The 27,611-nt window shown below is 45.6% G+C and overlaps 1 protein-coding gene and 1 non-coding gene across 5 annotated transcripts; one reads left to right on the forward strand and one right to left on the reverse strand.

Moving 5' to 3' along the window:
* Positions 1-317: 317 nt before the first annotated feature.
* Positions 318-424, forward strand: LOC112809684 (U6 spliceosomal RNA). Its single transcript, XR_003204641.1, has one exon. It is a non-coding gene; the product is annotated as a U6 spliceosomal RNA (small nuclear RNA).
* A 1,805-nt stretch (positions 425-2,229) lies between these two features.
* Positions 2,230-27,083, reverse strand: PHF24 (PHD finger protein 24). Of its 4 annotated transcripts, none has more exons than XM_073881424.1 (8): positions 26,690-27,083; positions 13,430-13,811; positions 12,596-12,781; positions 8,461-8,539; positions 7,930-8,135; positions 7,426-7,586; positions 7,026-7,121; positions 2,230-6,703 (listed from the first exon to the last, which is right to left on the reverse strand). In XM_073881424.1, exons 2-8 carry the CDS (start codon positions 13,805-13,807, stop codon positions 6,607-6,609), a joined length of 1,203 nt encoding a protein of 400 aa, XP_073737525.1. In that variant the 5' UTR covers positions 13,808-13,811; positions 26,690-27,083; the 3' UTR covers positions 2,230-6,606. The 4 variants fall into 4 exon arrangements, with proteins under 4 accessions (XP_073737525.1, XP_025708599.1, XP_073737526.1 ...); XM_025852814.2 differs by lacking the exon at positions 26,690-27,083 and adding an exon at positions 26,010-26,154; XM_073881425.1 differs by lacking the exon at positions 26,690-27,083 and adding an exon at positions 20,520-20,635.
* Positions 27,084-27,611: the final 528 nt, after the last annotated feature.

Here is a 27,611-nt window from a genome sequence, read left to right on the forward strand (position 1 = left end):
CCTTCTTCCTACATAGCTTCACCTTACATCAGTTTTTTGGTAGCTACCTCATACTGTTCCTCCATATCAAGTGAAGACCATAACCCCCTCTTCCTGAGCTGCTGGATCACATCTTGCGCATTTGTACAATGTTACAAATGTACAATTGCCCAAATGTTACGATTTTGAAGGGAGTATTGTATTTATTTTAAAAACAAAGATACTTGAAATAAATGAAACAAACATTTTTTGCAATACCTTCTGCATTTTAGAACAATCCTTGGGCTTGGAAATCTCTGCATTTATGTTTACTTAAAGGTGGGACAGGAGGGATTGAAGTGCTTGCTTCAGCAACACATATGCTAAAATTGGAACCATACAGAGAAGATTAGCATGGCCCCTGCACAAGGATGACATGCAAATTCATGAAGCGTACTGTATTTTTGGTTTTGATGAATGTCAAAATGTAATAATGTAAAGTGAATGTATATATGAATAAATTAGTATATTACCAAAAAAGAAAAAAAAAAAGAGGGACTGAAGATATCCCACTGTCTCAGCTGTGACTTCAGCACTGTGGACAGAGGCCATTAGCGGTACCCCCGGCTATGCCTGTGATTGTGGGTGGGTGGAAGATGATACATGCACAGCTTGTAGATAGGGCCAGAAATCCTTGCTGCTCACTTAATGCCTTATAGTGTATGAAACTCTTTCCTCTTACCAAACTAATTCTGTCCTCACTTGACTGTCAGCCCAGGAGATAGGACAGGAATTGTTTTCCCAGACTTTTACAGATGAGGAAACAAGTTCAGCAAGGTCAAACTCCAAGCAACACTTTGGGTGGGGTGGGAGAGAGAACTCTATTCCAGGTTTAGCAAGTTTAGCAGCTAGTCTTTCCCCTTTGAGCAATGACTTCCTCTAGAGATAAGAGGAGTACACTTGAGCCAGAGCAGGGCAGGGTGAGTGGAAGTTTGTGTGGAACCGAGGCTCTAGCCAGCCCTGGGAACAAGTGGCAGGAGGAGGAACAATTCTCAGAGGACCGAAAATTCATCAGGATTGCCAGACTGAGGGTGGGGAAACCTTGCTTTTCACTAGAGTCCACAGAGGCCCAGCTTTTATGTCTCTTTTTCTCTCCTAATGCTGGTCTTCATTGAAATTGGAGACAGAAGGGACCCTTAAGATCTCAAGCTGTCCTGAGCCTGATGGACCTCCATTTGAAAATTCTGGGGAGGAGAGGTACGGGAGCCATGTGAGTGAATGGGGTGAGTTGTGCAGGTTGTAAGAAATCCTGTGACATGGCTACAGGACTGGCTGCTTATGTTTCTGTTCCCAGGGTGGAAAGGGGATATGCTAGACTACACAGCAGCTGTTTCCTTGAGGTATACCCTGACAGGCAGCACAATAAAGTAGTTAAGAACATGGGCACTGAAGCCAGACTACCTGGTTCCCCTGCTTCCTATGTGACTGTGTAACCTTGAGAAACTCTCAGCCTCTATTCCTCACTTTTCTCATCTATAATACAAACCTCGGGGTTGTTTTTTAAAGACGATTTTATGTAAAGCACTTAGAACTGCCCAGTGCATAGTAACTGCTCAAAAATATTAGCAATGATTTGTATTTGGGGCCCCTATGGTTTAGAGGTAAGTCTATACACCACTGATCCACACTCTAGAGATACTTTCCTACCTATAGGTACTGGCTCTGTTCTTATCAGGTAAAGGTAATGAAAGGGGGATTTCAGAGTCCTCTGAAAAGCTTCTCTTGACCTTAGTTTACCCAACTCTATCATATCACATTAAAACATTGCAAAAATGGGGAGGAAATTCTCTACCAAGAAAGACCCAGAAGACCAGGAGAAAACATAGCCAGCTAGCTTCCCTACTTTGTCACCCAGCAGGGATTGGGAGGAGAAATGTGTTAAAACTGGCCCTTGGTTGTGGTGGTGGTGGAATACATCGCAGATAGCTTGCAGGCCTTACCTCTTCCTCAGTTTCTTAGAAAATTCTGGCTTCTCTCTTCAGTGCTTTCATTTCCCCCTCTGTGTCCATGGTGGAACCCCTGCCTCCTCCCACCCATCACTTGATTCTTGGGAAGGTCAGCACCAGGAAAGCTCTAGAAACAGCCAGTGTATTGCATTCTTCCTGGAGGCCAAGCAGCTCCTTAGATTCAGGAATTGGCTAATGATAGGAAACCACACAGAAACTCAGCAGGTGCCCCAAATAACAGGAAGAAGGAAGCCAAAGTAGCATCGCAATCTCTTTATTATGATTTCCACTGTGCCCAGCCTCTGGGAGCATCAGCTCCTTCAAGAGTGAAGGCTGAGCCATGGAGAGGAGCATGCAGCTGTACTGGTGCGAAGACAGGGCTTGGGGATGTTCCCCTCAGCTTACTGTCAAGTTACCTTCCGCAGAAAAGAACATAGGAAGGGCATGAGGGACCAGAGGGCATTGGACCTTCCACTTACTTGAGTGTTCTCAGAACTGCCCTCACAAGCTTATGTTTGGCTGGGAGACAGATCATCAGTCATCTCTTAAAGGAGCATACGTTTGAAGGCTCTTATTTCACATGGATATGGAAAGGCCTTGCTGCTTATACCTTGACATTCTCATCTATGGTTATGCCAACCCATGCTATATAAATTGGAATGTGATTGGACTTCTTAGTCACTAGCCCAGACCAGATGTGACACGCTGTCCACAATCTGGGTCATCAGGTCATGTGGCTCAGAGGGAAGGTTTTCCTTAATGCTAGTTGGGTCTAGTGGAAATTCTGTTACCTGTTTCTTTTCTTTCAAGGTTGCCAAAAGCAGTGGCAGCAGGAAAGTAACAGCAGGGGAAATACCCAGTCCTACCACACTCCAGGACTGAGCTATAGGGAACAGGTATGATGCATTAATATTTTCCATTCTCCATCCAGTTCTCTGTTGTCTGAGCTGCAGCCAGGGGCCTGGAAAGAGATCTGGGCAAATTCAAACTAAGTGGCACTGGGAAAGTAGCAATTTTATTCCACTGTAAATTGAGGAGTGAAAAGGGGTTATGGTACTGGTGCTACCAGGATATTGTTCTGACATCCAGTTGTTCTTTTAGTGCCAAGTATATACCTGCCTTTACTCTGCTAGTTTGAAGGGGTCATGCTAATAGGATCACTAGAGCCTGCTACCAGTCCTGCCTGGAGGTTATTCTTGGCTCTGGGGTGGTCATGGCTAGCCTGAGGCCCTGCCATACAGCTTCTGCTGAGCTTCCTTCTTAGGGCTTCCTTGCACCACTCTTACTGAAGCCATGAGACCTGCAATGGTTGAGGTTGTGCTTCAGACCAAGAGGCATAGGCACAATCCTGGGCTCACACTCCAGAGAGCTGCCCTCTTCCCAGGCAGTTTGATTCTGTACCTCCAATGTTAGTGATAGGAATAGGGGAACTCCCAGATCTGGCCACTCAAATAAGGCCAGGGTGACATCCCATAGGGAGCACCAGGGCTAAAAAGGCATGTCTGCCCTTTAGCCCCAGTCACTTAGGCTGAAGGTGGGAAGAGGCAATGTGCTCATGGCTTTGGCTGTTCTCAAAGGAAGAAAAGCACTTGAGAGTGGGTCAGTACCTGGGAGCAAGGGAACTGCTCCATCTCTGGGATCCAAAGGGGCCACTGCTCAAAAGCAGAGCCTACCTCTGTTGAGGAAGGCTGGTCTCAGGAGAGGAAGCCACAGAGCAGCCCTGGAGAGGTTATGTAGCCACAGCTAACTGCCTCAGCTTACTTTCTGTCCCTGCAGCTCTGCTGTGTCTGGATGACATCCAGATGCCCCTGTCTTTAAATCTGAGCATAGGGAAGAGGGGTGTTGGGTGAAAAATAGGCTTAGGGCAAGGAGTCTTCGGAGGAGAAACCCTAATCTCTGTTGATAGTGGGTGGAGTGGGTGGTGTTTATAATAAGATTGATTTCAATTCTGGGTAGCCAAGAAGAAATGACTAGAACATTTTCTCAAACCCTTAGAGTCAGACACTGCTTTTTGTACTTGGCAGAATTTCAGATAGTCACAGTGATGGAAAGGCTTGATGAAAAGTAAAGGGAATGGGCTTCACTTGGTTTATAAAAGTTTGAACATTTTCATATGTACTGCAGAGGGGCTCCATGGATTAGAACACTGCAGAGGGAGATCCCAGACGGGGGCTGGGGTGGGGCTTTTACAACTCTGGTCTGGGGGAGCAAGGGAATCTTTTCATTGGTAAAAAACTAGATGCCTAATGGAGAAGAGGCCAGTTGCTCCTCCAAGCTTTTCTGCATCTTAGGATTCTTGTGGACTGGGAACTCTACACTGGGGTCCTCTGGGCCCTCTGTAGCATGCCCTTACCAAGGAAACTTGCTGTCTTGGAATAGGAAGAGGAATAGTCCCAAATGGGCCTGATCCTACCATGAAAGAAATACTGCTTTGCCAGGCCCTGAGATGCATCTGGCCCATGGTCTTTTACCACTCATCCACAGAAAGCTAGAAGCTGCAGCTCCAGAGAGGTAGGCATCACCTTGTCTGTGAAGGATCAGGGAACAAGACAGATTTCCAGTCCCTATTACTGATGACAAGGCAGGAGAAAAAAGCTGTTCAGACAAAGCCCAGAGCTTGTCTCTACTCAAAATGCCCTATCTGTGAGATCCAGCAGCCCGAGGCCATTGGCATACAAGGTGATTTACCAGGAGAGTAAGCAAGAACCCCTGTGCTGAATGTGCTTTAATCTTTTTCCGTGTAAAACCCCAGGTCTGGCTGCTTCAGAGGCAGTCCTTGGACCCAAGAGTCATGTGCTTTCACTTTTGTGTTCAGTTTGCTAAACTGAACAACAGCCCCTCTTACTGATCAGTCTTGGGAATATGGCTAAGCAGTATTTACAAAAAGCTGTTTTTGTTTTGAAATGTTCAGGGCCATACACGTGAACCCAGCCAGATTCATCTTCTGTCTGCTTCATTTTAGACCTGAAAAATCCAACCCCCGAAACTTCACAACCTGTTCTAGGTCAGGCAGTTTCTACAAAAGGTGTTGTTACCACAACCCTGGTTGCAGCTCCCCACTTTCCTCTGAGCATCTCAACACTGAGCTGTATGCTACTTCTTCTGTTAGCACCCAATTCAGTACAAGTGCCTTGAGCAATGGAGCTATATTAGCTTTAACATGACTGAACCAACCCCCCTCTCTAGTATTCAGATTGGAAACAGAACCTAGATTCCAGGGCCAGGGCTGACCCACAACACGCAGTGACTTGAGAACTTAACGAGAACTTAGGGAGGACAGCTGGGACTTAGAGACCAGGCTTGGTGGGGAAAGACATGTAGTGAGCAGCAGGGAGAAGCAGCAACTCAGGCCATATCTCAGTGAGGGGGAGAAGGATGAACCTTCTGTGAAGCTTTGCTGGGGCTTTCTCTGCTGAAGAGGTGAGATGCAAAAAAAAAAAGAAAGAAAGAGAGAGAGAGAGAGAGAAAGAAAGAGAGCTGAGATGCAAATCCTCTTCTTGGCTCCAGCTTGTCAGGGTGGTTGAAAGGAGTCCTTGCTGCTCTTTCTTGGGCTGTGAAAGAGGCTGGCTCTTGTTCTCCATACAATGGCACGCTCTTCTAGGTCTACGTTTGGGCTGAGGTGGAAAGATGGAAAATCATGAGACTTCTCTCATTTTCCATCCAAACCTTTCCTCATTGGAGATCAGGCTTCAGGTCTCTGTGGTAGTTGACTTGGGTAAAGCATCTAATACAGAGGGCTGTGACTCCTGGGATCATACTTATTCCATTCAGGCCCTTTGGGCTCTGGGCCATGTGTTCCCATCTGTAAAACAGGGGCCAGGATGGCTCATCTTGGTTTTTGACTGTTCTCCTAAAGACTTTTGGACTTGAAAGACCTGGATGAGATGTTCCTAGAATCCTGGGTTCCTGGGAGGGGCTGCCTTCCCTTCTTCTAATTAAGACTCACTCCATAGACTAGTTGCCTTCTCTGTCACTAGAAATTAGAATTTAAATAAACAGAGGCTGAAGTGCAGTGGTGGTTTTCAGTAACTTTCCCACCCCAACATACCTGAGGGACATAGCACATACCTACCAGAACAGTGGCTCACCACAGAAGGGATTTGCAACTGAGGAAGAGGGAGCCTATCAGCATCTCTAGGACAGCATGTGAGTCTGATGCCCTATTATTAAGAATCACTTGGCCAGGGACTTGTCTATTGGAAGTCAGAACTGGCCAATAGAAGGAGTGAATAGAGACCCCTCTCATCTACACCAGGAGCTTCACAAAGGAACTTTGGTCCTTTTTCAACCAAGAAGAACCAGGTCTCTGTGGGCATGGACAGCTAGGCATGTGTGTATGTGTGTGTGTGTGCACACATATGTGTGCAGTGGCAGGTCTAGTCTAGGATGTGAGGGCTGGGGGGATGGGTCCAAGAGTGGATACTGCCACAGCTCCCAGGGCTTTTCCCTGCAGCAATGCATATATTGCCTCTGTTGTGAGGGGCGCAGTGATTTCAGTTCCATAAAGCTTAGTGTCAAATTGAGATGCTGGCAGTACTCCATCCCCACAAGTCTCAGTACCAGAGGATGGTGGGGAAAGAGGGAAAGAGAAAAAGGAGAGGAGGGAGACCACTGTCTCTGAACTGAGCTTCTCTGCTCCATGCTATCCTGGGGGTTTCAGATGAATTGCTGCACTGTTGGGGCGAGCAGCCAAGATGTAGACAACATTCTCCCGCAGAAAGGTAGGCCAGTCCACAAATCTGGAGTGGGAGCAAAGAACAGGTTTGTGAGGTTGGCTGTAGAGCCTGGATGCTCATGAGAACTGATCCCAGTGGCAGTACGGCTTAAGCCGGGCAAAGCTCAGGTAAGCCCTGGCTTTTGGCTGACATAGGTATGGCTGGCTGTGCTTCCACGTGGGACAGTCCAGCCGGCTGACCCTATAGATCTTGGGTCAAATGGACATTTTTGGAGCCTGGTTTCTGGGATATGCACTTGCTGTTTTGGGGTAGCAGTGGGCAATGCCCACTTGTGTGTGTTGAAGAGTCAGGAGTGCAGACAGCCCAGTGAGGGGATCCTACTCACCTGGACTCCTGCTCTGTGGGCAGCAGAGCCTTGTCTTGACTCTTGCTGCTGCTGCTGGCTGGGCTGCTGTCTGCTATGGGACCCACATGGCTGATGCTGTTGGACACAAGGATATGTGGTTAGGAGTGGGAAAATGAAAGGTCCGGCCCCTCCCAAACTCTGGGGAACCCATGGCTCAGATATGCACGTCCACACTTTTCTGACATGGCTGACAGTTTGGAGTAGAGGATGCCCCATGCCTTGAACAATAAGAGGCAGTGTCCTTTGTCTAATGCACAGGAAGCTCCTCTCCTGTCTGTTGACAGAAGAAACCGAGAGGTACCTTTCATACCAAGGGCCATTTGGCATGGAAAAAGGAGGAGGGCATGTGAGTGGGGGCAGGGATTGGTAGAGAACAGACCTGACACTGCAGGAAGGAGCCTCTGCAAGGTGTTTGCAGAACCAAGAGTGCTGGGCTCCACGGCACTCTGCCTCACTGATAGTGCTCCCGCTGCCCCGGGCTAGGAAGGTGGCCCGGGCTCGCTCCCGCTCCTTCACTGTCAGAAGCCTTAACAGAGAGTTCTGGGGAAGAGACAAGTTAAGATCTTGGAGGTGAAAATATTTTGTAAAATGTCAAGCCATAGAGAATCCTACCTCCAGTACCATCTCTGCAGCCTCCCTTTGAAGCTGCCCAGAGCCTTTCTGGTAGCATTGACATTTGCAGTTGGGTCCAGTGCAAATCAATCTTCCTTGGGCAGTTTGCCCAGCTTAGGCACTGGATCACCTGTCACTGGGTGGAATGTGAGCCCTTTCCTTCTATGGTCCCTGCTAAGACAGTACTTAGTGCTCCTCCAACCTGCCCAGCATGCTTCCTAGGTCTCTGCCACCCAGTAGCCCATAGACATTCACCCCGGCTGGCCCTCACCTGGGGACGCAATTGCTGCAGAAGTAGGAGGGACTCATGGGACAAGAAGTCAGGCCACTCTATGTGTCCTCGATGTTCAGGGTCCAGGGCTGCAAACTGGCGGGCTGCCTGCTCCTCTTGCTCCTCGCTTAGAGCCCTGTCACTGTCCCCCCGCTTTGCTGCTTGGTGGCGGTAGCGCAGGAAGTCCTCCAGTGTCAGGGAGCAATCTGTGGGAGGCACCCCATACTAGCCAAGCCCACCCTTTCCTCAGCCTCTGGGGCACCTCCATTTACTTTTAGAATACCCTCCAGAACCCCTACATCCATAGCTTTCGTGGAGTCTTTGTCTCCCATAGCCAGGATAACTCAGGCTGTGGTGGGTGGGGAAGATGGGCGGGTGTGTGGGTGCCCCTGGTGGCCAACAGCTTGGGAACAGGGACCTATTTACCCCTACTCTCCAAATTCCAGCATACTCCTTTTATGGTTTGTCCTAAAAAGTATGGAGGAAAAATGTGCCAGCCGCTCTCCATCTGGCAGCACTGTCCAGCCTTACCAGGAATGACTTTACACTGCTGAAAGGTCTCTGTGAGGCTGTACATTTCCTCCTCAGTTAGCAGCAAGTTGAGATTATCCTGAAAAAAAAAAAAAAAAAAGAAAGATCTGAGGGGCGCCTGGGTGGCTCAGTCGTTGGACTTCTGCCTTCGGCTCAGGTCATGATCCCAGGTCCTGGGATCAAGCCCCACATCGGGCTCCCTACTCTGCGGGAAGCCTGCTTCTCCCTCTCCCACTCCCACTGCTTGTATTCCCTCTCTCGCTGTGTCTCTCTCTGTCAAATAAATAAATAAAATCTTTAAAAAAAAGAAAGATCTGAGTCAGTGGCCATATAGACCAGTAAGAGAGAAAGGCCAAGATCAAGAAGCATGGAAATTGTATTTCAACTTGAAGGCAATTCTGGGATCATCTAATCCCAGCCTCTAATCATAATCAAAGAGACTGAAGCCCCAGAAAGGGGAAAGGATTTGCTCAGAGTTACTCAACTCTGGAGCAGAATCTTCTCCAGAAGCCAGGTATCCTGATTCTAGACCCGAGACCTTTTTACTAAACAGTAGTTTTAAAATTATTCTCTGAGGGGCACCTGGGTGGCTCAGTAATTAAGCGGCTGCCTGCGGCTCAGGTCATGATCCCAGGGTCCTGGGATGAAGCCCCACATCAGGCTCCCTGCTCCGTGGGAAGCCTGCTTCTCCCTCTCCCACTCCCCCTGCTTGTGTTCCTGCTCTCGCTATCTCTCTCTCTGTCAAATAAATAAATAAAATCTTAAAAAAAAATTATTCTCTGAGATACCCTAAGGAATCCTTGGAAGTGCCTTGGGAAGCTGCTGCAAGGGAAAAGGGGACTAATGAGTGGGCATGGTTGTGAATCCCCAGCTCCGTCAACCACAGCAGCTCCATCTTTATTCATTTTATGTATTTGGCTTCTATGTTAGATTGTGCTCAAAGAGTATTTCAGTTAAAAAATAAGTTTAATTCTAACTCTGCTCCTAGTAGGCTGTATTATTTTAAATAATCCAGAATGGTTTTGAAAGAGATGCCATCATGATGAAGTTCCTAAAACCAAATGAGTTTTTTGTGGTGCCACAGAAATTTTAATTCCAAAACAGCAGTAATATGTTATTTTATTAATACTAATTTACAGTCTTATAGTCTTTAAGCTGTCAAAGATTCTTTCTAGTAGGTTATTTTCCTCTCTTAAAATACCAGCAAAGAAGAGGAACAGACATTTCATGAGTATTCATTTATAGATTTCATAAAGAACTCAATTCTTTCAATAACACTTATTGAGCACTTGGTATATCCTGGGCACAGTGGGGTGTAACACTGTGAAATGTTCAGTGGGGCTGGAGTGTAGGGTGTGTGTGTATGTGTGTGGAGGGAGAGTAGAGAGGAATGACAAAAGATAAGGGAGAGGTAGGCAGAAGCCTGACTGTGAAGTGCCTCAAATGCCCATTAGTGAGCCCTTCAAATGGGCTTTTATTCTGAGGGCAAAGGGGAGTCACCAAATGTTTAAGTAGGGTCCACACCCAGTGTGGAGCCCAATGTGCGGCTTGAACTCATGACCCGAGATCATGACCTGAGCTGAGGTCAAGAGCTGGACGCTTAACCGATTGAGCCACCGAGGTGGCTGACTGAATGGTTTTTAAGGGCATATGTAGTGCCACAGTCAGATCTTTGCTGTGTGGAAAATGAATCAGAGAGGCAAAGTCTAGAAACATGGAGAACAGTTAGTTAGCTGTTGCTATAGTGTGGGTAAGAAAAGATGAATGGCTAACCTAAGACGTGAGAATGGAAAAGAGAAGAGATTTGAGAGGTATTAACAGGTAGATCAGTAGGACCTGCTGACTTACTGGATGTGAGGGATGAAGGAGAGGAATGAGTTGGTATTGGTAACTGGAGGGGTGGTATTACTGTTCACAGAGGTAAGAAATTTAGAGAGAACAGGTTTCAGGGAAAAGAGTTCATTTTGGGTCATGGTGATGTGAAGTACCCATGAGGCATCAAGATGGATGTAAATCCAAGAGACAAGAAATTTAGGTCTGGACACACAGGTTTGGGAATCATTTGTGTTTAGATGGTCGCTATAGCCACTGAAGTACATGAAATAACCCAGGGAGAGAGTGTGTATCAGAAAAGAAGAGTGTTAACAACAGAACCCCAAGGAAGATCAGCATTTAGGACTGTGAGAAGAAATTAACTAAGGGCACTCAGAATGGTCAGAGAAGAAGGTAGGAGGAGAATCAGTAGGGAGTACTGGAAGCCGAGAAAAGAGAGTTACAAAACGTAGAAGGTAATGTTAACAGTGGTGATACAACTATGATGGGACTTTACTGATTTTCTATTTTCTCTAATTTCCTTATTTTACATAATAATTCTCATAACTACTTAAATCCCCCCAAAAAGAGGAGGCAATAAGGGAGTGCTAAATACCTCACAGGGGCCAAATAAGAAGATGCCTGAGAAAAGGTCATAGACTTGACAGTCAGGTCATTGGTGACTTTAGAAAGAACCCATCCAGCAGAATGACAGATGCAGAAGCTGAATTACAGGTGGCTGAGGAGCCACTAGGAGATGATGGAATCTTTTCAAAAAGCCTGGCTGGGAAGGGAAGAAAGGGGAGGAGCTTGGAAGAAACCTTTGTAAAAAGTCTGGCATGTGGTAGTAATGATGGTAGGACTGTGACAGAAAGCCAGGAAGGGTTAGGAAGGAGATACCTTCAGCTGGGGCCCACACATCAGCAGCACACTGCAGGGCAGAGTTGCTGTGAGTGAAAAGGCTGGTGTTTGGAGGGGTGGTGACTAGAGAAGATGGTGTGTAGAGCAGGGTCTACTGTGACATACTTCAGCTGGGGAAAAGGTGTGTAAGTGGCTGGGAATAACTGTTCTATATTTGATTTTATAGACAAGCCATAGATAAAGTGGTATTTGTTAGAAAGTGGCACATCTTTGCTTTCTTCCAGGCAGTAGGAAGAAGAGGGGGGAGTCTGCTGAGATGTTCCTTAGAAGATATCTGCAGGATAACAGACCAATAAAGCAAGACTTTTTTTTTTTAAAGATTTTATTTATTTGACAGAGAGAGACACAGCGAGAGAGGGAACACAAGCAGAGGGAGTGGGAGAGGGAGAAGCAGGCTTCCCGCAGAGCAGGGAGCCCGATGTGGGGCTCTATCCCAGGACCTCATGACCTGAGCCGAAGGCAGACACTTAACGACTGAGCCACCGGGCACCTCGAATAAAGCAAGATTTACATTCTATTCAGATGTACTGAGAAATGGATAAGAATCTGGCTTTTGTCTTTTTAAAAGTTGGAAAGCAGGGTGCCTGGGTGGCTCAGTGGGTTAGGTGTCTGTCTGCCTTTGGCTCAGTCAGGACAGAGCCCCGCATCCAGCTCCCTGGGGAGTCTGCTTTTTCCTCTCCCTCTTCTGCTCCCCCTGCTTGTGCTCTCTGTCAAATAAATAAATAAAATCTTAAAAAAAGTTGGAAGGCATTTATATATAATTTGCAAAGTTCTGAATCAACAGACCTTTGATATTTAATTTACATAATGATCACTTTAGAGATGAAGTTCTTCATCCTAAGAGTTAGGTGGTAGGCCAAGTGATGATCTTAGGACTAAGAAGTGTTACTATGTTAGAACCTATCCCTGTTGGAAGCAAGCTGGTTAGGATGATTTTTCAGATGAGTACAATGAATGACAACTAAAGACTATTAGAGAAAGCACTATTCCAAGCACAATTACTATTGAGTAATTAGGCCTCATCCTAACCATTGATTCCTCTAGCTCAGTGTTTCTCAGTTGGGGTGAGTTTTGTTCCCCTAGGACAAACTGGGTAATATCTGGAGACATTTTTGGTCGTCACAACTGGGGGTGGGTGCTACTGACATCTAATGGGGTAGAGGCCAGGGATGCTGCTGAACATACTACATTGCACACATCCCCCACAAAAAAAATTACTGTGTCCAAAATGTCATAGTACTGAGGTAGAGAAAGCCTGACCAAGTTTGAGGATCCCAGTATCTACTACTGGAAAACTGTTTTAGGTCACTGCCTAGAAACCAGTGTTCTTAGACTGGGTCTCCAGAAAAGTGCCAAGTTCCCTGCGGTGCTGCAGCCCATAGTTCCTGTAGTCAAGGCTTACACAGTAGTGGCAGCTCCAGCCAGTTTCTGTGTGGGCTGTCTCGGTCACCTCCGCTGCACTATCTCCTTGGATGTAGCCCATGCGGCGCAGGCAGCCATCATGGAAAACCCTGGTGCAGATCCTGCATGGGAAGAGGCTCTCAGCTGTCCAGACTTCACAGACATCACACATCTCATCGTTGACAACCTGGCAAAAAGAATAAATAGTGTATTCATTTCCAGTGTAGGCAGCAAGATCCTATGGCCACGAAACACAGAGTTACCGACATGGGGCTGAATATCCCTGGAGCAGCCCAGAGGAACAATTCCAACTGAAGCCTGTGTTAAGGTGATAGAGCTTTCCCTCTGGAAGACAAGAACCAGCAAGCTCTTCCATCTGCTCATGTCTCTGTGACCATTTTTCTGAACAGGGATGCTACTAACATTTTTGGAAAAAAATAATCTGTTCTGAAAGACTGTCCCAGACATTGCAGGGCACTTAGCACCCCTGGTTTTCTTGGCACCAAAAATCAGTAGCAACTCCAGTGATGACCTTCTTGAATGCCCACAAATTTCCAAATGCCTCCTACAGGGACTACTACTATCCCTTAGTGAGACGGATGGCAAAAGACCTGCCATGGTGTCATTCCTTATCACCCACTGTCTCTAGTCTTTCACTAAGACCAATCTAGGATGTAACATTTTTATTCTTGTAGAAGAAATTCAAAGATTGTTCTGGACTCAACTGTACTTTTCTAGAGTTTTTTCTTTTTGAGTCTCACTTTAACTATACCCAGGCCTCCCTGATCCTCAGAAGGTCTAAGACTTGAGGACTGTGCCCTAACTGGGTACTCACAAGTTCTCTGGGCTCCAAGCAGATATCAGGAGGCTTGTCATCATCCAGCTTCCGGGTGGGGCGGATGAAGGCAGGGGGTGTGAAACGATTAGTCCTGTCAAACTCCTCCGGCTCCACTCCACGCCCATCTCGGAGCCTCTCCCAAGCTGCACGATTGACACTGCTCTCTTCTTGGAGCACTGGGGTACTTGCCTCTGCTCCTTTCTCCTCCTGTACCTCCTGGACAGAGCCCTCTACTGTGCCACGGCGGGACCCTGGAAGCTCACCAGGGCGTCGGATAGAAGGCCTGTCCCGTAGCCCATCCTTGAAGGCAGACACAGCCAGGCTCACCTTTTGCACCTGCTCCACTGTCTGCCGCTTGGACATCAACACCCCCATGGCTCTGTGAACAAAAAGCAGAGGCCCAGATTCAGCCAATGGCTGACCATGTCAAGCCAATCAATTTCAACCATTCATCTAAGTGGCAAGTATTATTAGATAGTTTTTCCCTCTTCTGGAACTCAGTGGCATGGTGGGATGGAGAAGCTCCTGTTAAAGAGTCAGAAGACCCTGGTTCTATTTCTGACTGGCCTTGCGATTTTGGTTTTCCTATTTGTAAAATAAGGGCTATTTGCTCAGTGCACTTCACAGGGCTGTCATGAGGATAACATTAGAAAATGTGCTTATTAAGTGCTTAGTAGACTGGAAAGTATTCTACAAATGTGAAATGGTATCTCTTTTATTTCTTGCTGTCCCAAAGTTAATTAGGTCCAGGGGTCCCAGGCCCCTGAAGATAGTTGGAGACTTCAGAGCCTAAGTCTCTCCTCTGCCACATGAGATGATCCAAAGCTTAAAGCAAGACTACAGCAATACATTTCAGACTTCTGATTGAAGAAAATCTCCTCCAATAAGTGCTGTGCACAGTGCATCCAGGATAATCCGCATCAAATTCTCACTTTTTCAGTCAGAGTGAATGCACTCCTATTTTTAGGGGATTCCTGAATTAGATAAGAAACTACCAACCTAGCCACATGGTCAAGGTCACAAACACTCCTTTGCCCCCTCTAATTGGCTATGCTTCTTTGTGGGTCTGTTTGTCTTTCACAGACAACCTGCCCATTTTTAAGTTCTGAAGTGCTTCTCAGACTTTTAAGGCTTCACTAATGTTACTCCCACATTTTTTCTTTTGATTTTCTGAGCTGTTCAATAAAACCTTTACGGGTTAAGAAGTAACATTATCCCTGCTCTTCCTCTGCAGTACCAGGGTACAACACTGGAGAGTGAGGGCATGACATCGTATATTGCAAAACTGGTTTGCTATTTCCTAACCTGAAGGGTCTTAGTGGAATTCAGCTGGCGAATGCGTGTTCTAAGTAAAGTGAAATGGAGAGTTCATTTTAGCCTTGCTCTCAATCCATTATAATCAAGGCTTATTGAACAGTACTATGTATAAGGTACTAACTACTCATCATAGGAAATAAAAGACAGGAGCTGAAATCAAGAGCCTGACTTAACCGACTGAGCCACCAAGGCACCCCTCAGTGGACAATTCATAAATTGTGATTAAAAAATCCTTTTTGGGGGGCGCCTGAGTGGCTCAGTCATGAAGTGTCTGCCTTTGGCTCAGGTCACAGTCCCAGGGTCCTGGGATCGAGCCCCGCATCGGGCTCCCTGCTCAGTGGAGAGCCTGCTTCTCCCTCTCCCACTCCCGCTGCTTGTGTTCCCTCTCTCGCTGTGTCTCTCTCTGTCAAATAAATAAATAAAATCTTAAAAAAAAATCCTTTTTTGGGGGTTCCTGGGTGGCTCAGTCAGTTAAGCAGCCAACTCCTGCATCCTAATATTTATAGCAGCAGTGGCCACAATAGCCAAAATATGGAAAGAGCCCAGATGTCCATCAACAGATGAATGGATAAAGAAGATAAATAAGATGTAGAATATATATACAATGGCATATTACTCAGCCATCAAAAAGAATGAAATCTTGACATTTGCAATGATGTGGATAGAACTAGAGGGTACTATGCTAAGCTAAATAAGTCAGAGAAAGACATGATTTCACTCATATGTGGAACTTTTTTTTATTTAAATATTTTATTTATTTATTTAGTTGACAGAGAGAGACAAAGTGAGAGAAGGAACACAAGCAGGGGGAGTGGGAGAGGGAGAAGCAGGCTTCCCGCTGACCAGGGAGCCTGATGCGGGGCTCAATCCCAGGACCCGGGATCCTGACCCGAGCCAAAGCAGACGCTTAACGACTGAGCCACCCAGGCACCCCTCATAAGTGGAATTTAAGAAACAAAACAGATGAACACAGGGGAAGGGAAGGAAAAATAAGATGAAAACAGAGAGGGAGGCAAACCATAAGAGACTCTTAAATATAGGAAACAAACTGGCGGTTTCTTGAGGGGAGGTGGGGGGGATGGGGTAATTGGGTGATGAGCATTAAGGAGGGCACTTGATATAATGAGCACTGGGTGTTATATGCAACTGATGAATCACTAAATTCTACCCCTGAAACTAATACATTGTATGTTAACTAAATTGAATTTAAATTTAAAAAAAAAGGAAAAAAAGTTCTTGTGACCTAGCCTGGTGGGGTTGGGCCTAGGGGTAGAGAGGAGAGTGTGTGTGTTAGAGATTTTGCTGAGACTATGGATCCAGATGATTCTTTTCCTTTTTTCTTTTTAAAAAGATTTTATTTATTTATTTGAGAGAAAAAGTGAGCACAAGCGGGAGGGTGGAGAGAGGCAGAGGGAGAGAAAGAAGCAGACTCCCCACTGAGCAGGAAGCCACAGTGCATGGCTCCATCCCAGGATCCCGGGATCAAGACCTGAGCCAAAGGTAGACACTTAACTGACTGAACCACCCAGGCGACCCAAACGATCCAGAGGATTCTTGAAGAGGCTGAGTCTATAGTCTCCAGACACTGTCCACATTACTCAAGAGCACAGCTGTGCTCTATGGTGAGGTGGGAAAGCAAGTCCCCCACCTAGAGCAAAAGGAACAGACATACCACACCAAGAGGGAGAATGTAAAACTGACACACAGCCCTTCACAACAGACTTTCTTCATGATCAATTATTTCCAAGGCTACAGGGTTTTCCTCAGAAAACTTTCATGGTATGTTTTTCAAAATTTTTGACTGTGACTCATAGTAAGAAATACTGTTTATGATGTGACCTTGTATATACATAGTTACAAACATGTGTCCATAGATCTAGAACTGAACCCAAAGTTTTGTGAACCAGTCCTCTTTTACTACCTGATATTTTCTACTCTATTTCATTAAAACAATCTTGATAGTGACTCTCTCAAATGATTTCATGACTTCCCAATGGGTCTGGACCTGAATTTGAAAAATATAGCCTTAGGATACTTTTATATTTATTATTAGAGAACTACATTTTTTGTGTTTTGATTTAAGAATGGTTACTGCTAAAGGACAGCATTGTGGAGTATAAGGTAAGCTTTCCCCTTGACTGCTGTGGTGCAAGAACAGAGTTCTCAAGCTTATCCTGAGTCTGTGGTCCTAAAACTGATGGTTACCAGAGGAGAGGTGGGTGGGGGCATGGGTGACATAGGTGATGGGGATTAAGGAGTGAACTTGTTGTGATGAGCACTGGGTGATGTATGGAATTGTTGAATCACTATATTGTACACCTGAACTAATATAACACTGTATGTTAACTATACTGGAATTAAAATGAAAAAAAAAGGGGGGCTATGATTCTAGCAGAGATGGACAGCTACTAATATACCTTTGACTGAAGAAGACCCTACTCTATATGAGAGACTGATCCTCTTTGACCTGTGCACAAATGTAAAAGAATATTTATTCATTTGTTTACAATGATAAGAAGGTGGAAATAATGTCAATAGGAGAATTATTAAATAACCTGTAAAATAGTCATACCAAAAATAGAGAAAAAAACTGATTTAATCCAGTAGGAACACAAAGATCAGAGCAATGAATGATTCTCATTGGCTGGATCCTGGAGCAGGTGGGGGAATATATATCTGAATTCCAGGAGGAGAGGACAAATAGTGGATTGAAAAAGCAAAATATATATTTATATCTGTAAAGCAAATATTAAAAATCATCACTTTTTTTTTTTTTGGTAACATAGACTACAAAACAGCAGAGCTTGACAGTGTCCTCTTGGTTGCTGGGGAGATACAAAAGTATTAGCTCTCTAAATAGTTGGGGAAAGCCCCCTCCCAGAAGTTGTATTATAAATTTTGGGGAGTAGTTATAAGACATTTAAGTTTATCAGCAAGAAAGTATGGGTTGAAAAAAAAGTTGTGAAATGCTTATTTGGAGACCTAGAATAACCATATGAAATTCACTTTTTCAAGAATGATTCATTGAAGGAAAATCAATGGTATACATTTGGTTCTTACTGGCTTTTTCAGATATTGAGTTCTCAACAAAGGCCAAAGAGGGAGGATACTCTGTAGGTGAAGTGAGTCATTAATAGTGTATCAGTAAATTAACCACAGGCATCTCCCAGTACATTGTAGTCCAGCTACAACCCATTATTCTCTGTAAGGATAACAAGAATCACTATTAAGCTATCTGAATTGTTAATGATGTTACTGCAGTGGTTTGGGGAGTTGATCTTTAAAGGTATTTTAATGAAGACTGAAGATGACATCCACCAGCAAAACAAACAAACATAAAAACAAATTAAAAACCACTTTCCATTCCTGACCACAGGATCCTGGAGTACTGCTACTGCTTTTACCTGAGATGGTTCAGGTTTCTAGGCCATTTTATGCTAATAAGGGCAGAAAATGTAGAGCAGAACCATTGAAAAGAAACCATCAAAATCCAAACAAGACCCCAAGTCATTGTGAATTGACATAGCTTTGATTTTGAGAGTAAACTGTGAGGACACAACAGCAGTGGGCTTCAAAGAATGAGGTTGAAACCCTTAGTGCTTAATGGAGAGGATCAAACCTATATACAAGACACCTTGATTAAAAGCAAGTGTGCTGAAATATCCATGATGTGCACCTGGGTGTTTGAGAAATTAACAAAATGGGCTCTAATTTCTAGAGAAACAAGTGGTAGTGATTACTGACAGGTAAAAAACAAATGCCTGGTGAGAAAAACCTGGCTTTTCCTGTGCTGGAAGAAGTCCTGGGAAGAAGAGAGAGTTAAAAGGAAATCAAGTTGTAAAGATCCCACAAATGATAGTTAATGATTACTTCTTTGGCTGGTGGGTGGAACTGGGTTTTCTGCCTCCCTAGAAAGGATGAAAGAAAGATAAAAAGACATTGTCTCAAGAATGATGTGACTGCCAGAGAATTTGTGGTATTTAAGGAAGGCTTGGAAAAAACCTCAGGAGGGCAGGAGCAGGTGGTGGTGAATTACAGAGGGACAAGGAGGTAGAATAGGGCTGTGTAGCTATATGATCTGGAGAAAATGAAAACAGATGACAAAAACAAAATCTTTCTTTGGGTAAGAGAAATCTGTCTAAATGTATTTGTCAGGCAGTAAGACATATGTGGGCAGCTTGGAATGTGTGTGTGCAAGATACACCAATTCTGTGCAGAGCACATGCTTAGAACACAGTGAGAATATTTATAAGGGCAGAGTGGTGGAAGTAAGAGGAGGAAGGGTTGCTCCATAGCAGGAGCTGGTGGAAGAATAAGGAAGGAGAAGACAGCTAGGGAACCTCTTCCAAAACTCTCTAAAGATTTGTACCTAGGGCCACCTGGCTGGCTCTGTTGGAGCATATGACTCTTGATCTCAGGGTTGTGAGTTCAAGCTGCATTTTGGGTATACAGAGTACTTAAAAAAAAAAAAAAGATTTGTAACTGTGAGAGGCCTGGGGAGCAGCCCTGCTAATAGGCAGGAGTTTCCTCATTTGGGGCATGCTAAATGTAAAGTACATTTACTATACTTGCTTTTATCTGATTCTTTTAAAGAAATTTATTAATTTTGCATTCTGAAATTTACTGAATTCATTTATCAGTTCTAATAGATTTTTGGTGGAATTTTAGGGTTTTCTATATATAGTAACATGTCATCTGCAAATAGTGAAAGTTTTACTTCTTTACCAATCTGGATGCCTTTTATTTATTTATTTATTTATAAAGATTTTACCATTTGTCAGGGGGAGAGAGAGAGAGAGAGCGCGAGAGCGTGAGCCCACAAGCAGGGGGGAGTGGCAGGCAGAGGGAGAAGCAGGCTCCTGCTTGAGCAGGGAGCCCCATGTGGGACTCGATCCCAGGACTCCAGGATCATGACCTGAGCTGAAGGCAGATGCTTAATCGACTGAACCACCCCGGCATCCTGCCTTTTATTTCTTTCATCTGATTCTTCATATAGGACTGGCAGCTGTTTGAAAAAGGCTCAAAAACATCTAAGGGGTGCCTGAGTGGCTCAGTCGTTAAGTGTCTGCCTTTGGCTGGGGTCATGATCCTGGGGTCCTGGGATCGAGCACTGCATCGGGCTCCCTGCTCAGCGGGAAGCCTGCTTCTCCCTCTCCCCTTCTTCCTGCTTGTGTTCCCTCTCTCGCTGCCTCTCTTTCAAATGAATAAAATCTTAAAAAAAACACCCCAAAACCCCCAAACATCTAAAAGTGATTGCTTGGAGGTTATGAGGCCTTCCTAGGTGGGAACAAGGCAAAGAAAACCTATGGGTGGAAGGACAAGGGAAAAAACCAGAGTGGGTTGAGCAGGTAGAAAAAGGAATCTCAGGTTTTCAGTGATATTAAGAAGGAGAAAAAGTTAGATGGTTCCCACTGTCTTCCACAGAGCATGGGTTCTATAAATCTTTGTTGAATGAATGTTACAGAGACGACTGGACAACATAAAAAGTTTGAGATCATGGTGTCAGTACCCTTTCTTTTCCTCAAAGTTGGCCAGAGGGACTAATCAAACTAAATCTTCAGAGCTCAGGTCTAAAACCAGAGTCACCAGCTCATCTCATCACATCCACTCTACTTCTCCAGAGGCGGACCCTGAATGGTAGTTCAGGGCTAGCAGGGATGAGAACAGGTAACCATATAGTAGTTACAGGTGATTTCTTTGACCACAGGGGAGAGCTGCAAAATTTTGGAATTTAGCTAGTTTGTACAAACACAGTAAGAGATAATATTACCGCGGTCAGTGGTCCCCAGCATTTATGCTGCATCCTGTGGCACTGTGGCCCGGCTCACAGGAAGAATACTGCTCTAAGGGCAGGTGTAGGAAGCTTGAAAATGTATTTCCTCCCTCCTGGGTTTGGGCTGGAGAAATTCAGCATGAGCAGCATCTGCACATGAGGGTGAAAAATTTCAAAGTAGCTGACAACTGGTTCCAGGAAGCATGTGCCAAAAAGAGAGCTTCGGGGAAAATTACGTACTTAACATAGAAGGTAACTAGCCACAAGGGTATGGAAAACCAGCAGAACTAGAGTCTAAGAAATGCAAAATGCATAGCACAGACTCTAAGCTCACTGTGGACATCAACATCAATCTCAAGATTTAAACAAAAGCCATCAAAAAGAGTTTTGGTTTAGGAATGCAGTGTCTCACAACATTGTTCTGGAAGCCCTGTTCATAGTCAGCCATTGTGTGGCCTAAAAGTAGCTTACAGCTTTTAGTTGTCATGTCTGCAGAGCCTGAAAGGGTCTACCTAGTAACTCCGTGTCTTCCTCCATTCACCCTATTTATCCAGCACAGCAGCATTGGCTTCAGTTAGTCCAGGGAGACAGTCACTCCCAACTGCACAGGGCTCTTTTGGGGTTTCCAAGCCGCAGAAGCTCTAAACACTGAATTAAACTGTCTTCCTGAACTCTGCTCAAGAGAATAAGACATGATGGAGATCCTGTTTTTAATATTTACTGAAAGTCAACAAAGCTCTAATATACATGAGAACAAAATTATGGCATGATCTTTAGCCTCTGGGGGCTTGGGATGAGTCTTCATGAAAAGCTACAGTGCTGGCTTCCCACCAAAGCAGAGCAACAGTTAAGAAATAGCACACTATCAGTGATTGGGTGGTGTGACTGCACTTAGCAAGCAGAACTTTTCAGCAAGATGGAGAGGCACTCCCTGTTCTCCGCTGTGGGCCCCTGAAGCAGAGATTCAACCCCATTTATTTTTTATTTATTTAAAAAAATTTAAAGATTTTATTTATTTATTTGACAGAGAGAGACACATGAGAGAGGGAACACAAGCAGGGGGAGTGGGAGAGGGAGAAGCAGGCTTCCCGTGGGGCAGGGAGCCCGATGCGGGGCTCGATCCCAGGACCCTGGGATCATGACCTGAGCTGAAGGCAGACGCTTAACAACTGAGCCATCCAGGCGCTCCTCAACCCCATTTAATAAACTTATTACACCTTAATTATCTTTGTTTATTGATTCTATGAATATTTGCTGAGTGCAGCCTACTATGTGTCAGGCACAAATCAAGCACTTAATAACTGTTGGTAGAATGAACAAATGGAATCTCACTCAGCCTGTGAGAATGCAGTGTATATGCATGTGTAGGGGGCATGAGTGTAGGATTTTTAAAAAAAGGTGTTGCTTGAGCTAAATTTTGAAATATGAGTGGGAGTTACCCGAGTGGCTAAGGAAAAAAAAAAAGCATTCCAGGAAGAGGTAAAAGCACATGCCAAGGCATGTACTGCTATATGGGGACTCCATCATAGCTCAGATGGTATGAAGCCAGCCGGTTGCTGGATAGAAATAGACAAGGAAAACTGCCTTCATGTTATGAATCAGCCCAAAAAACTGGTTTGAGACAGTATGCTTAAAATATTTGTTTAGAAGGGAATATGTATTTGGATTTCAGGAGGTTAAAAAAAAAAGAACCAGAGAACTGAATTTTCTGAGGCCAGGTAATAGGATAGCCCTGATTAAGTACCAGGGTTGACCAGTGAGCACATTGCTTGGCCTTTGGACCCAACAAGAAACTCCTCTCCATAGCCTAAGAGCTGGTAGGTGGTGACTGTAGTGAATCACTGGGGCTTTCCCTCTGGGAGACCCATAAACTTGATTAAGAGACTCCAAAAAGAAAAAAAAAATAGAGAGAGAAAGTGATCCAGGCAGCCCACAGACTGTTGTTTTAGTGAGAAGACCCCAGTAAGGTGAAACATTCCTCACAAATAGAAATCATGTATGTAAAAGGGCTTTAAGTACAACATGTTATCCAAATATAAGGTACTGTCATTATTATCATAAGAAGGTAAGAGTGTGGCCAGTTCATTCAAAGCAAATGGGCAAAAGTAATTTTGGCAGGGCAATGGCAGGGGGATTAAAAGTGGAGCTGCCAGAGGGGGCACAAAACAGCAGCTGTATTTCAGTGATGACTGGGAAAAGGCATACTTACTCTACACTGACTCCTATAGATACTCTGTAAAACCGTAATTTCCCCTTACTTTTCTCTATAGTAAATGATTAGAGAAATCCCGACTGATTCTATGTGAACTCCTCAAGGGCAAACAACTGTTGTATTTATCTAGCATAATGCCTGGCAAGTAGGTAGCACTTAGTATCTATGAGTCTCTGAGGGGATTGCTAGGAGGGGAGGAAGTTTGGAGAGGGATGTTGTAATGGAAAAAATAATGTCTCCAGCTACAAATTGATGGTTTTGGTTTCTTGGTCCAAAGCTGGTAAGCAATTCCTATCAGAACTTGGTCATTAAGATTGAGGGGTGGAATGGATGATATTCCCATCAGAAATGAATAAATCAATTTGAGAAATGAAGATAGCAGAAATCAAGAGTACTGCTGGAGAAAAGCAGGTGGGACTAGAAGAGAATAGATTCTGTAACTAAAGAGAAAGGAAACTATTTGCATAAATATGATCCACTTAGGAACAGGTGTACTGAAAAAACAAAGGGAGTGTAGGAAATGGGCTGGAGAAAGCCCTACTATTCATGTTTGAGGAAAAGGAAGCACTGTCAAAAATATTGCAAATGTAGGAGGAAGAAAACTGTAAGAATGTGATCAGAGAAGATGTGGAAGATTAAAGGCTAAAAAATCCTTAAGTAAAACCCAGATCTATCTGTGTACATGCAAGTGAAATTCTTTCCCCTTTTATTTTCCTTTGGAGAAAGCATTTTTTTGAGTAGATTAAGGCAACTATGTGACATCCTTCACATCCATTCTGGAATGATTTGACTTGTGTTGTGATTAGGGAGAGTTAGTATTCTTAGGATTTTTGTAATCTTTATGTTTACCCAAACCTGGACATCAAGGAGACGATACTCAAGGTCCAGTATGTGGGGAGCACCTGAACCCATCTAGCAATTTTTCCAGGGACATGAGAGGGTGTGATACCAAGAGCCCTCTCTGAAAAGACCGGTGTAGAAAAAGACCCCAAGGACATATTCTGATTTGGAGCAAAGATCATATTTGCAGCTTACTCCTTCTGATTTTCTTAAAAAACTACATATGAATATAAAAAACTATAATATATTAAAAAAACCATATATATATCTCCATATCCCTATTTATTTTGGTGTGTTAAGTTGATGAAAGGGGTTTGAACTGAAAGGGGATTATAAACAACTCTGTGATGGGGAGGTGATTAACCAATATAAACCTTTGTCAGAATTTACTCCACTGAGGGAGCTGTGCATGACGTGCCACACCCATGCTTCAGGCAGGCATTGAGTTAAATAGAAAAGCTAACAATTGGTAAATTAGGTTGTTTTGTTTTCTCACAAGCTTGATCTTTCCTAAGTAACCCCAGGAGCCCAGGGAAACCACTTCTATTATAGGAGGATGTCACTAGGTTTGGCTATGTGGAAGGATAAAAGGGGAACGGGAAAACTCAGAATGGTTCTCTGGTGAATTACATTGCTGACTTCCCTCACCACTCCATTTTTGGACAAGAAACCAGAATCTCTCCTTGGTCCCAAATTTGCACCTTGGCATTCAGGTGGAATGAAAGCACTACCACAGCCAAGCGGGTGAGATAAGGGTGCATCACTCTATCAGGTGAAGAACCCTTTGCCCTCCCCAGACAATGGACTTCCAATAAGCCTTCTTTGGTTCTGCACCTGTTCAGCCCTCCTCCTCATCATATAGAAGCACTTTTTGGAAAAACTCCTGTGTGTTATCTGTGGACCAGTGTCTATGGTGCAGTATTCAGATGGCCACAAAGACACTGTGAATCACGCTTCCTAAAAGTGACCCTGTCTCTCCCTCTGCTCCCTCAAGGATTCTGCAAGCTGGGAGGGTGGTCTTAAAAGACCATCCTCTGAAGTGTTCCTCTTGTTTCCCAGAGCAAGTCCTATCAAAGACCACACCCAAAGGCCTCTTCCAGACCCAATTAAGTCCGGAGACACCCAGAGGCATCATTACAGTGGGGTTGCCAGTGAAGGAAGCCACACCCTGAAATCTAGGGATTCAGTGGATATCAGTTCCTGCAGCAGTCTCATCCCCAATTAAACTGTCCTCATTCACTTATTTAATCATCACATTTACTAATCATATACAAAGCCCTATGTTTAGTATCTTAATGCAACTTAACAAATATACATTCTTGCTTCTGCCTCTCCTTGATAATTTTTTTCCCAAATAAACTTCAAAAAACAGATTTCATGATTCCAAGCTTTGTGACCTTGGACAAACTGCTAAACTTCTCTGAGTCTAAAGTGCCTAATGTTTAAAAGGGACAATTTCATAATGCTGTTTTAAGGATTATATGAGATGTTAAATATCCCTGGCATGGTACTTGGCACATGGGTGCTCAATAATCCTACATATCCTTTTTTCCTTCCTTCAAAGGACTTTCTCTTCCAGGACCTGCCAGCATCAATTATTCCACCTGATCTTAAAGGCTTGCTTGTGGACAGTCAAGCCCCGGGCCCCAAGTCTCCTATCTTTGCTTCAGAGGCCTCACCGGTCCTCCCTTCCCTTAATGCCCTTTGCTCTAATAGAAGTTCCTGCCTCCACAAAAACCCAGCTTGGAGACAACCTGCGCTACCACGGAGAATAAAATTTCGAATGGGGTGGGGGTTGGAAGGGACAAAGGCAGCAGTCCCGCAGGGCCCCAGCCTCTCGGCCACCTTGGAGGGACGCAATTTAGGGCACACTGAGCCCTAGAAAGGTCAAGGCCAAAGTCCTGTGGGCATATGGGGAGTTACTCCTGGCCTAGATCCCGTGGCAGGCTCCTCTCCTTCCTGTCAGAGGTTCCTTCCAGGCAGTTCTAGGGCACAGTCTAAAGTATTCCTTTATACAGGGGTCCTCTGTGGGCTCCATCTCCACCGCGCAGGCTCCCGAGGCTCCGCTATGCTCTCAAATGGTCTTCCATTGAGACACCAGCAGAGACCACCCTTGCCCTCCGGTACTTATACAGACGGTCTCTCTGCGGGGACGGTGCCTCCACACTGCGCCTCCCCATGGCAGCAAATGCAGAGAGAGCCCTGGGAGTCTGCATTCACACAGGGGTCCTCCTTGGGGGCGGCTCCCCGCACCGCCTCCGGGACTCTCCCAAGGGGCAGAGGCAGGGACACTTGGGGGTTTATTCCCGTACTCAAGGACTCCCTTAGGGGCGGCTCCCACACAACACCTCAGAGTCCCCAAAGGGTTGTCCGAGGCCCGCAGACCCGTCCCTTAGGGTGCCTGCCGGGTCCCCGCCGCCCCCGCCCCCGCTTACCGGGACCGTCAGGGTGCGGGACGCGGGTCCGGGACTGGCGGACTCTACACCGCGAACCCCGCGCCGCCCATGGCCGCTCGGGAGCCGGCGTGCTGGGGCCGAGCGCCGGGAGCAGGCGGCGCGGGCGGAGCAGCAGGCTGAGGCGGCAGCGGCGGCGGCGCGCGCGCCCCAAGCACACCCACCCTCCCCACCCCCCGCCCCGCGCGGCTGCGGCGCGTGCGCCCGCGCGAGACGACCTCCGCGGGCCGGTGGGCGCGCGCCCCGCCCCGCCCTCCTGCGCCTCGCGGCGCGGCCCTCTGGGCTCAGCGGGCGACCGCGCGTGGGACTGAGCCGCCGAGGGAGCGCAGGAGGGCGGCGGCCGGCTCCGACGACCTGTGGGTCTGGGAGGCAGTGGGCGCCCCGGACCAGCGCCCGGCTCTGCGGGGTCTGCCGGGTCCTCTCGGCAGTCGGGCCGCCAGCGACAAGGTCAGTGCCCGCCCGGAGGAGGCGTCCCGAGAGGGGGCTCCGCGGCGGCTCTCGGCTCCCGCCCGCCGAGGCGAAGCGTCCTGCCACCCGCACCTGCCTGGGGAGGTGAGAATGACTCATCCAAGCGGCCTCGGCCCGAGCCCTTCCCTCTCGCGTCAGACCCAAGTGCCCCGTCAAGGCCTCCGGGCGGACGACCCGCGCGTTAGGGGTCTCACCTTGGCCGTACCCCACTGCGGAGTGTCCAAATGAGCCGTCACAAAGTGCTCTGCTGGCCCAACTGTTCCTGTGCGCTGTTTTCTGAGGTTATTGGTCCTCCACCTCCAGCAGCAGAGCTGTACCTTGATATGACCCACTCTTTGCTGCTGCAGCCTCATCCCTCAGACTCTGAGTAGCCAGCATGTGAGGAGGCCAGCAGCCCTGAGGGCTATAACATGCATTACACCAAACTGCATCCTCTGAAGAGGGCAAGAAAAAGATCAAGTCATAAAGTACCTAACAACTAATTATAAAGAAATAACTGAAGATACACAAATGAAATGCCAAGAACCGTTTGTAATTTCGTTTACATTTTTAACATACCTTCAAATACATATCTCAAATAAACATCATTTTTTGAGCATCTAGTATTTGTTACACACTGTACTAGGCGGGTAATAGGGGATAAAAAAAAAGGAAACTCATTTTATCCTTAACATCATGAAACTTGCCAATAGGGAATATAAATCAATATAGTACTACATGTTGCTATCACTTTTTTAAAAATTCAGTTTAATTAACATATAGTGTATTCATTTCTGAGGTAGAATTTACTGATTCATCAGTTGAAGTGATGAGCACTGGGTGTTGTATGCTATTACTTCTAAACAAAGTACCAGGTACTAAAAACTTTAAATATATTAAGTTATGAATTTTTATACCGTTCCTTTGAGGGACTACATTTTGCTGGTGATGAAAATGAAGCGCCGGTCATGTAGCTAATATGTGGTGGAGGTGAGATTGAAATCCTTAAATTCTGACTTCAGACCCCAAGTTCCTATTTTACTGTACTGCCATTGAGAAAGAGAAGGATGCTAACACTAATCTATGGAATTTTAAAATTAGTACTTATTTCTCAGGAACCACTATCCCCCCCCACCC

This window comes from Callorhinus ursinus, unplaced genomic scaffold, assembly GCF_003265705.2.
Source record: "Callorhinus ursinus isolate GAN/ISIS: 27379988/994484 unplaced genomic scaffold, GSC_fseal_2.0 scaffold42, whole genome shotgun sequence".
In the NCBI taxonomy this organism is placed as follows: Eukaryota; Metazoa; Chordata; class Mammalia; order Carnivora; family Otariidae; genus Callorhinus; species Callorhinus ursinus.